This window comes from Malurus melanocephalus, unplaced genomic scaffold (genome assembly GCF_030028575.1).
Source record: "Malurus melanocephalus ecotype Western Australia unplaced genomic scaffold, MMel_1.1 scaffold_492, whole genome shotgun sequence".
NCBI lineage: Eukaryota > Metazoa > Chordata > Aves > Passeriformes > Maluridae > Malurus > Malurus melanocephalus.
Genome location: NW_026623724.1, coordinates 68,312 through 79,365, shown reverse-complemented (window position 1 = coordinate 79,365; position 11,054 = coordinate 68,312). Strand labels below are relative to the sequence as shown.

The 11,054-nt window shown below is 37.9% G+C and overlaps 1 protein-coding gene across 1 annotated transcript; it reads left to right on the top strand.

Annotated features, from left to right (window-relative positions):
* SRI (sorcin) lies at positions 1 to 8,913 on the top strand. The gene is made up of 8 exons (XM_057381124.1): positions 1 to 162; positions 832 to 915; positions 4,041 to 4,110; positions 4,818 to 4,861; positions 5,856 to 6,003; positions 6,160 to 6,273; positions 6,728 to 6,786; positions 7,486 to 8,913. The coding sequence occupies exons 1-8, from the start codon at positions 115 to 117 to the stop codon at positions 7,510 to 7,512; spliced, it is 594 nt and encodes a 197-aa protein (XP_057237107.1). The 5' UTR covers positions 1 to 114; the 3' UTR covers positions 7,513 to 8,913.
* The last annotated feature ends 2,141 nt before the right edge of the window (positions 8,914 to 11,054 follow it).

Sequence of the window (11,054 nt, the reverse complement as noted above, 5' to 3'; positions counted from 1 at the left end):
CCGCCCGGGCGGCGGCTTCCAGCCCGGTCCCTTCCCGGAGCCCTCGTCCCGCCGCCSCCCTCCCTGCGCGTCCGGGTGGTTGCGGCCGGAGCGCCGGAGCCGGTGCCAGTGAAGATGGCGTATCCCGGGCAGCCGGCGCCCGGCGGCTTCTACCAGGGCGGGGTGAGCGGGGCCGGGGCCCGCGTGGGATGTGTTCGCCCGGCCGGGGGAAGCGGCGGGAGCCGTGTGAGGTGGGATCTGCCCGGCCTCCGGGCGCCGCTCCCGCCGGGATGGGCTGCAGGCGCCAGCTCRGGGCTGCCCGGGAGAGGGGAGGGAGGAGGCACATCCCGCAGCTGCTGCCGGGGGGCCAAAGTCGGTGCGGAGGGTGTCATTCCATGCTCTTCACTTGAGAATCAATGTCATTTAAAGATTTGCACACTTAAGGCGTATTCGTCCAAGTATTTCCCCTAGGGATTTGTTTTGCTCAACTTCTCTGAAGTGGAAAGAAAAATCTGCAGTGTCGTAGTATTTCTTCAGCACGCCTTTTTCTGCTAGTGGTAGAATAAAATTAAACTTTGGTGAGATAGACCCCAGGCTGTATCTAGATCAGTGGTTTGCTCCCGTGCCAGTTTTTTTTACTAATCTGCTTTCATTACAATAAATTAGTATATCAATGCTGAAATTGAGAGTTGTTTTTGGGTTGTGGGTTTTTTTTTCATAAGGAGTTTCTTTTTTGGTTGGCTTGATTTTTTTTTTCTTTGGCGTAGTGTGTACAGAAAACTATAAATTGATAAGTACAGATCCTTAACTGGATCGTTGATTTTAAATTAATTTTTTTCTTGATTTCCACAGTATGGAGGAGCTCCAGGAGGACCAGCATTCCCTGGACAAGCTCAGGATCCTTTGTATGGYTATTTTGCTGCAGTAGGAGGGCAGGTAAACTTAAAAAATGTTACTTACTTCTTGGATTTTTTTTTCCTGGAGAATACTTTCTACCTTTGGAAGGAGGAATGCCTAGTATTTGCAGTGAGAAAAACTGATACTTCAAGTTACAAAAAACCAAAAAAAATATTTTACTTAGCCTATTTGCTATGTATAGGTGTAGTGGTCTGTGTTATAGCTGTACACGTGAGCTGTACTATACGGTTTGAATAATTCTGTTAGTTTCTATATTGTATGAGTAAATACATACATACATACATAAACAKATGTATGCCTATATTTCCTGTATAGGTATATATAGGGAATATACAGATGCATGAAATTTTGTAACTGAATTGTGACTCAGCTCTGGGCTGATAAATGCTTTCAGATTCAGGAGAAAGAAACCAGGAACAATGGAAAGCGTGGGTGTGGAGATGGCCTGGCTAAGAGCAGGAAATGCTGATAGGAAAGAGGTCATTACATGATYTTGATAGACTTACAAATGCAAAAGCAGTCATGAGTTGTGTCAACTTCTGGGTTTATTGGTAGCATAGAATGATTATTCTTTTAGAAGAAAAGCATTCACAACTTTGCTTTTTTATTCCTTGTTGTTTTGCACTGCATTTTTAATTCCTTTCCTGTAATTTTGTGGTATATATTGTTTTTGTATGATCATGTATGTTACTAGAAACAAGTGCTGTTTGAGCTGTATTACAGAGTTTATGAGCAATTAAGTTAGATTTATTGATCTGAAGTTCCGTGTTTGTTGGCCATGTTATAGCTTTTATTGCACACTGGTAGGGTGTGTGTAGATGTAAAACTGTGCTTGGATCTGTAATCCTCAGGTASATACAACCACAACATGAAAGTTTGAATTCAGTAATACTAACTGACGTTCAGATTCCCCCTGTAACTTGGATTAGWTTAGTTCTCTGTGTTACTCTCTTGAATTAATAATGCACCTTGCAGTCTATATCTTATTCCCTTTTAACTGCTTATGAGACCATTGAGACCATGTGTTTTTATAGTRAAGGAGAACACTGGAATGAACTCTGTAGTGTGGCCTCTCTGGGAAGGTGGAGCTCGGAGCTCAGAGCTGAATTGAGCTGAATATGCTGACAATTTGTCTGCCAGCTGAGATACCTCTGCCTGCAGGTGCCACCTGGATATGTGCCAGCAATTCAGCAGTGGAGCCAGTAACTGACGCTGGAAAAATGAATAAAAATATTGTAAAGAGAAAGGGAGGGATCAGCAAACAGGATATGGCCCTGTGGAGAAGAGGTGGCAGCAGCTAGACCTCAGCAAAGCATAGACCGTGCCCAGGCTTCTTAACTGAGGCATGGATACTGGAAGCTGAGGAGCCASTTGATGGCTATGATCAAGTTAGCACTTAAGAATACTTAAGTTAATACTCTGAAATATTTTCTATTTGTAGAAATCACTCCTTACTGAAATAAACTCGGTATTTTTTTAAGTTATCCTTGAAATTTGAGGTGTCTGTTTCAGGGGCCAGTGCTGCAGAAGTAAAAACCCTGTGAGGTGACAGTGAAATGGAATAGATCACTTGCTTTTATGGTCACCTGTGCAACACTGTAAAAAGCCACATCTCAGTTATCCATATGTACTTACTGTAGAATTAGTATGTTTTGGTTATGATTTGCTGCTCTCTATTGTTTCTATGACTATATAATATATAATGTTTTCTCTGAGCTTTCTTTGAAGTAGTTTACAACAGGGATCTTGTCTTTGACTTGATGAATTATTTTCCTTTGTTTACCTAACAAAGTCAAAAATATTGTTTCAAATCTTTATTCAATTGATTCTGTCTTTGCAGGACACAAATTTATTTTTCAGTCTGTTTGCAATGCCCATATGCGTTCTCTAGTTTACCTGCTTATGTTCTAATTGAAAAAAAAAAGGCAAGCATGTTTTTGGTAATGTTAATCTTGATTACAGTCATGATTTTCTATCTTCATCTATTCTGAAGTTACATAGTTCCTATCTTTATKTCAGAAAGTAAAAAGGCTTTGAAGAGATTACCTGCTTAATATTAGTAGCTATTTCAAATCTCTTTTTCTTTTCCCCCTCTGAATATCAAGTGTTAAATACATCTGTATAACCAGACTCATGGAGTAGATTGAAAGCAATTTTGGGTTTAGCTGCCACTAACTTTACATAGAATCAAAGCATTGTTGCTTTTTTTTTTCCAACCTTGTCAAATATCATTCAACATAGAACTACTGTTTGTCCTGTAAACAATGATACTTCATTTCTGAAAGTTACCAGACTGTGCTGTTCCCACTACAGTAGCATATCTCTGTTCTTAAAAAAAAAAAAAAACCAAGAAAAAAAGAGCTTTCAAAAGTGGGTTTAAAAACATTAGGAAAATGCTGTAGCAAACAGAATCATAGAATATGCTGAGTTGGAACAGACCCWCAAGGATCCTTGAGTCCAAATCCTGGCCCTGCACAAGACGCTCCAAGATTCACACCAAGTGCCCRAGCGTGTTGTCCAAATACTTCTTGAATTCTGTCAGGTTTGGTGCAGTGACCACTTCCCTGGGAGCCCATYCCAGTGCTTAGCCACYCTCTGGGTGAAAAACCTTTTCCTGATGTCCAACCTAAATCTTCCCTGACTCAGCTTTTCATCTTTTAATGCTTTACAGAAGTGGCATCACTTTTTGTGTCTACAGATACAATGTTCCATTCCAGAATGAGGTTAAATTAAACTSTGTGTGAACCAGATTTCATGTTGGAGATGTGAGAAATAAAACTTAGAATTCCAGTTCCATTTTTGGCAGCTCATTGCTTTCAATGAATTGGAAGTTGTTTTCCCTACTTGGCCCTGAGCAGCATTTGTTGGAAGTGAAGCATTTTCCAAACCATGTGGATAGSTATCTTTTCTGGGTTTGTTTTGTTTTTCTTTCAAAGTTCTTCATTTTCTGCTTTTGCTTGTTCTGCTAGCAACTTACAATTATAAAAAAAAAAAAAAATCAGGAATTTTTATATTTGTCATTTATGAGGATGTCTTGAGAAGGGTAACTAATTGAATGCCACTGGAAAGGGAATGGGTACTGGGAATAAGCAGCCTGGGAGAGAGTATTAAAAAATAGCTGATACATCTTCTGTTATCGAAAGGATGGACAAATAGATGCTGATGAGCTACAGAGATGTCTCACCCAGTCAGGGATTGCAGGAGCATATAAACGTAAGTTAATTATTTAAAYAAACAAGCAAATCTAAAGCACACTAATTCTTCTGCCCGTAACTAGAAAATGCTTGTAGATGTGCCTTCTGCAGAGCTGGGTTTTTTCTGTGCATGGCAAATGGGTTTGCTTTCCATATCTTGAAAACATAAATTCTCTGTATTCAGTTCTGCACACCAAGGACTTGCCTTCTCAGCATCCTTAGTTTCCCGCTCTGCTGGGCTGTGGAGTTGAAGTGGTTTGTTTTGTAATGGAYAGTTCTTCAAAAAGTGCTTTGCTTTGGTTTAAACTGAGCTTTGATATTGACCAAAATCTGTGGCAGGACTCCTCTGCTAGGATACCTCCTGTTCAGTTTACAGCTTCTGTGGGTAAAACTGGCTTGCTCAAGTGGTGTCTATGGGGGGGGATATAAATGACCACTTCGAATCCAAAATTGTTGCAGATTAATGTAAGAGCAAGTTAATTTTCAATACAACTTGAATTGCCTCCAGATTGTCTACTGTCAGTTTTTCTAACAGTAATGGCTTTTACTTGGATCAAAATATGGTATGGCTGTATACAGGGAAACCAATTACATAATACTTTAAATATTAGAATATGTTATYAGTATATAATTAAAATTTATAATAAATTCGAAGTTTTATGTTTAGACAAAACTGATGATTATGCTTTTAACATAATTCATTTTTCCTTTTTCTAATTTTAACAGCTTTCAACTTAGAGACTTGCAGACTTATGATCTCAATGCTGGATGTATCCTTTATTATGAAATGTAAACATTTTTGCATTACACAAGCAGAGATGAGAGAGTGACAAAAGATTTGGGAAGTGCTTTGTGGTTCCCATTCAGCCTTTACTTGCTAAGTCTTGTGATCATTGCAATTGGGGAGCTACAAAACTCCATTCTTACTAGTTTTAAAGAATAAAAAGTAGTAATAAATGAGGCACACTGTGACCAATCTTTTTGCAGCAAGGGGTATCCCTCCAAGCCTGGGGAACTGTTTCTCCATTGAATATATGAAGGGTCAGGTCTAGTGTCCCAGAATAAAGTTTTGTGCAAATCACTTACTGTGCTTTTCAAATAGGACAACTTTCCAATTTCTAATCTAGTGAATTTTAATAGTGTGTACTACACAGCCTGAATATAATCTAAGTCTCCCCAAATCCTGTTTGATGAATGAATCAGGTTTRATTATATAGCATTCAGCAGTAGGACCTGTGGAAGACTTGGATATACTGTGTAAGGTTGGACTCTTTGGATGTTTTTTACCTAAAACTTAAATTGAAAGTTTTGCTGCTTAAAAAGAAAAAAGCAGAAATGAAAGTGGAAGAGCTCATAGCTCATTGAACAAACTGCTTAGAACACAAGTGAACTGATATAATAATAATTTATTCTTTGGCATCTATTTTTATTTCAGCTACATATTTAATTGGTTGCAGTTGTATAACAGCAGGTTAAAGAGAAGTGTGTCAGCTAAGTAGAATTCACAAAGAGAAAATAGCTGTAGCAGATTTCATTGGGAAGATATGGGGAGAGCAGGTTCTCTAACCCTAGGTTTTGGGCAGTATTACCTCCATCTGTGCTGGGGGATGCTTTAGTTTGTTTTCTACAAGAAAAATTAATAGTAAAATTGTACTAATATTGACCTGCAAGTAAGAGTTTTTAAYTACAGAGAGATGCCTTCCTTTTTGTCTTTGTTGTTGTTTTTGTTTAGTAAAGAAATGTTTTCCTTAGCTTTGAAATCAGAGGGATATGTCTGGCACCCTGGGATTTAAYGAGTTTAAAGAACTCTGGGCTGTGGTCAATGGCTGGAAGCAACACTTTGTAAGTATTGACAGTGATGGAAGTGGCACWGTGGATCGTCAAGAACTGGAGAAAGCCTTGATGACTATGGGTAAGTTGTGAAATGTTCTTGCTTCTGACACTGACACCATTTTTCAGTAACAGTTACCCTGGAGTAACTAATACATTCTATTTTCAATTAAAATCTGTTGTATTCTGCTAACTCACCTGTTAACTTTTCAAAATAAGACTTTTTATTTTCAAATAGGATTTAGACTGAGCCCACAGGCTGTGACTGCAATCACAAAGCGATACAGCACTCAAGGAAAGATTGCATTTGATGATTACATTGCCTGCTGTGTGAAACTCAGAGCTCTCACTGGTATGCTGGATTATAGCCTTGTTACTGTCACCCCATAATATATTTTTATTTAATAAAACCTGATTGTTCACTTATCTCAAGTTCAGCTTTGGTATACTACAAAAGAGGTTTCTTTSAATAGTCTGCAGGCAAAACTGCAACAATTACAGATAACGATTTTTTAAAATTCCCATTAAAAAAAGACTTTATACTAATGCTGGGTTTACTCCAGAGAYTGGAAGAGTTATGTTACCAAACTTGGGAAACTTTGTTTATTAACAGAACATAAAGGGTTGTATATGATAAATACCAAAATTTAGAATGGGAAATTTAGTCTTGGAATGAATTGCAGTATTCTTCTTCAGTTCTTCTGCATGTGATTAGGGGAATTTTTGGAAAATACTGTGTGCTTTTAAAAATTGTTTCTCTGTAATTCTTCTTACCTGGTTTCTGCTTTCTTAATGCATTTTTGCAGATTGCTTTAGAAGAAGGGATGCAACTCAGCAGGGTTTTGTGAATTTCCACTATGATGATGTAAGTGAATTTTAAGGAATCTACTAAAATTTCAGGGTAAAACAAAAGAAAAACTTAAAACAGGAGACAATCAGTAATGATTTGAGTTTGTGCCTAGCTTCCTACATAYACAGTGAGAATCCAAAAGTTCTGGRGCTTGTTGAGTATTGTCTCAAAAAGCTTTTCGTGTATTTTACAGAGTTCTATAAAACGCTGTGTATTTTTTCTGAACTTCTGRCCAGCTTGGTTCAAGAAGATCCGAGAAGCTATATCACTTGCTAGCATCACTTTCTCTGACTTCTTTCTTTTTTTTCATTTTTTATGGTTTTAATGCTTGGTAGGCATTTTTCCCAGGAAAGGTTGGTGGAGGTCTGGTGGGAACAGACGAATCACAGTCAGGCTTGTGGGTCTTGGCTTTCTAGCCACATCTGTGCAGCAAAAAGAGAACAGTAGATTCAAGTCATCCTGGATCTGTGTATTTTAGGGTTTGTGGTTTTTTTGCAGGGGGGCAATGAGGTCCACGTGTGCTAGTTTTTATTTTTATTGTTACCATTGAGGAGATTCTTTGCTATAGTTAACTATTTACTTGTTTTCATATATATTTTGAAGCTTTACTGCTCATGGACTGAATTTCTTTACAGAAAAGTGAGTGACARTGAGTGTGTAGGAGAAAAACACATTCTCTGCCATACCACTAATAAGTGGTTATTCTCTTTTCAGTTCATACAGTGTGTTATGAGTATCTAAATCAAAAGGAAGCAAGCCATGGATGATCGTGATTTAACATTCCAGTTTAATGAGCATCTAAATCAAAAGGAAGCAAACAGTGGATGATCATGATTTAACATTCCAGTATGTGTTTTGCTTTGCCAAATCTTCCAATGATTGTGTATCTCAATATTGGAAATTGCATATTTTATGAAGATATCGCTTTACACAGATTTTTTTTAGTCCTGATAATGAGTATAAACTACTCACGTGCTGTTGTCTTCAACTTTCAATGTGTGGTTATTAAAGCTGCTTTTATTTTCATAAACTTGCAATTCACTATGTATAACTCAAATCATGCAATTGGTAGATACTCAGTAATGTGTCTACTTTTTTTTCCATGATGCTCTAAAATCAGTTTCTGGAGTGCAATTTATATTTTTCTGACTTAAATGGTAGCATGTGTATGACTTCAGAGAATACATTTTMTCTTGTCTTCAAAAAAATAACTGAAAGGGCTTTTGGAGTGGCTGTTTTGCACTGGTGGGTTAGAACATCAGTAAGTTTCAGTTGTTWATTTTGTCAGCGCTTTCAAAGATGAACCCTGTGACACCATGCACTGAGTGTAAGACTCCTGTTGGAACTTCTTGTAAGCAGGGAAGTGACAACACATAGCACTGAACTCTTTTAACCTTGTGCTCTGCTACAGGGGGCTTTGTTCCTGTAAGAGTCTTGCTTTCTTTGTGTCACTATATAAAACACTTCTAAAYATACAAAAGCTGTCCTGTGTCAGTTTCTGCATCACCTGTCCCTTCACATGCAGACAGTCAGTCTTCAGTTACATGTAAATGAAGGTTTCTAGCTCCTCCACATTAACCCCTAGCAAGTGGCCTTCCTCCCTCAATATGCCAACTAATTTACAAGGGCCAAAACCCAYTTGGAAAAAAATCTTGCCAGATTACTCCTTCAGATCACAATGCAACAAGAACATGAGTGTTCATAAAAACAGATACRGAGAGGCAAGACTTACTTGTCTGAGGTTTTCCAAGAGAAAAAAAAAWGTATTTTTGTTTGGTAGAGGTTTTTGGTTGCTTTTCTTGTAAGGATTTTTGAGGGCAAGAGGTACACTGTATGGAAAGGGAGAGCAGCACAACTGTACAGAGGTAGTTCAGACTTCATTCAAATGAAATAAATTAATGAAACTTTCATTAATTTTGATCACTTCTGCCTGCCACAGAGGAGCAATACTTGTTTTACTGCTTGCTGTGAATGCAAAGAATACCAGAAGAATGTTAAAAGAAGTATATTTCTCAAATTAGTAGTTTAGGGCACTTTTGGAGAGGAGCCTTTGCATTAAGGAATGAAAGCAAAACTACATGTGTGCATATGTAGACACTTATGCATATACATCATTGGACAAACAAGAGCTCCTAGATGCAGGAATCTCGAAGAGACTATTATATGCTGTTTTGTGGAGATTGCTGTGAAATCCAGGTATTTAGTTTCTGGGCTGTAAATTCAAGGAGGGCTGGTCTTGCCTAAAGATGCAACTTGTACTTCCTGCTCAAATTTAGAATCCTTTGGATATTGTTTGTAGTTTTATTTCCGAAGCTAGTTCTCTTTCTGCCCTCAAAAATGAAATTTCAAAGGCATAGACAGCATTACACACCCACATTCTGACAGTATATTGTCCTAATTGTACATTGCACATAAAGTTGGGAAACAGATGGAATACTACAGAAATAATTTCTAATGGAATGACCAAAGTCCATAAAGGTTTGTCTGAGCGTAGCAGCCAAGGTTCTGCTGCAGTTCAAAACRTGGACAGCTGCTGATGTTAATAAGAGTATGAAGCAAAGGCTGTTCTTCCTGTAGGGATTTGATTAGACTGTTTTGTATAAATGCAGTGTTCATCCTTACACTGTTAATTTTACCCTAAAAATGACAAGATATGTTTACCAAAATGTTAATTACCCACACAACTTTATTTCTGCTTAGTTGTGTTTCTTGTCTTGTAGTGGCTTTGCTGGGATAGAATTAATTTTCTTTGTAAACCAACCAGCCCAAAGGTTGCCGTGTTTCAGATTTGTGACTAATCAGCATCAGTAACACATCAGTGTTTCAGCTGTTGATGGACAGTGCTTGCACAGCATCAAGGTCTTCTCTCTTTCTCAGTCAGCRATCACAGTGAGCAGGCTGAGTGTGATCAAGAGGCAAGGACAGAATTCAGGGAGGAGAGCTGATTAAAGTGGGCCAAAACACTCAAGACTCAAGCACCGAAAAAAAACTCAAGTCTTTCTCAGTTTATTGCCTCAGGCTGAATTGGCATTTTGGCAGCAGCCAGCCAGCTGGGCAGTGAAATGCTGCAAGAAATCAGTTTGGACCAATAGTGTTTTATTCRGTGATCTTGTAAACACAAACCATAGAAAAGTGGGGGACAAAAGGTGTTCTAAAACCAGGAGAAAATTCTAGCTTCCTTAAGAAAAAACAGCTTTTTGTTTTCCATAAGCATTTCAAAAATCCAGYGTATTCACAGGGACTGATGAGGTCCATCATCTTTCAAGTTTAGAGAGAAACTAAGCTAATAGATACAGATGGTAAGGAGTTAATACAGAGTTTGCTGTCATAGCTAAAAAAAAGCCATCTGAAACCTATATGAAAATTGCTTCCCAATTAAGAGCAGATTCAGTGGACAGATTAAATATGCAAGTTACCTGCTTCAGAGAAACAGTTACTCAGAATTACTGGTTTCTCTTCTCCACAAGGCATACAGAGAAGGATACTTTGGTGACACCAAGTGGGGTGATTGCTCTCGACCTTTGAGAAAACCATTTGGTATAGCTTCAAAGAGGTATTTTTTTCTAGGTTGCCCTCAAACATGCAAACTAAGGAGCAATAATTTTAGATTTGCTTTGAGAACAGACTCTGAAGACAAAGATTTGAGAAGTTCACTGGATCATTTTCAATCCTGGAATTTGAAAAATAACATCTATATTTTACTATCAGCCTTTTCCCATGCATGCAACATTTTTTTTCTACAGGCTTCTCAAACAGTGCTAAATACAACCTAGAAGAACAAAATACACACAACAGGCTTTGTCATTGAAAGTCACTTTACTGATGTTACAATATGTTAGTAACATTGAAAACCACAGGCATTTGTATTAAATACTCTTGTAGAAGTGATTACTGTGACACTGTTATTATTAAAAGTGAGCAGGAATTTAGAACTCCAAATTACAATGATTTGATTTTATAAAAAGCAACATTTTGTTTAGCTACATGAAAGCCAGATTCATTCAACAGCCCAATGCCTGTAATGTTTATGACAAAAATATCACACTCAAAGCTAGAAAGTTGTAAATTGCAATACTTCATTTTGATGTTTGTCAAAATCTTACGCTTTTATTACATCCGGTATGATTTTTAAAGGATTTTAACTAGCAAAGACAACGACATGATGCAAATCATTGTTTTTGCCAATACTAGCCTAGCCACAGTGGTAAAATACGATTCTCCTTGCCTCTCTCAATAATGGCTAGTATGAGTGAAAAAATAGCATYTTTTTACAGCAATGTCCA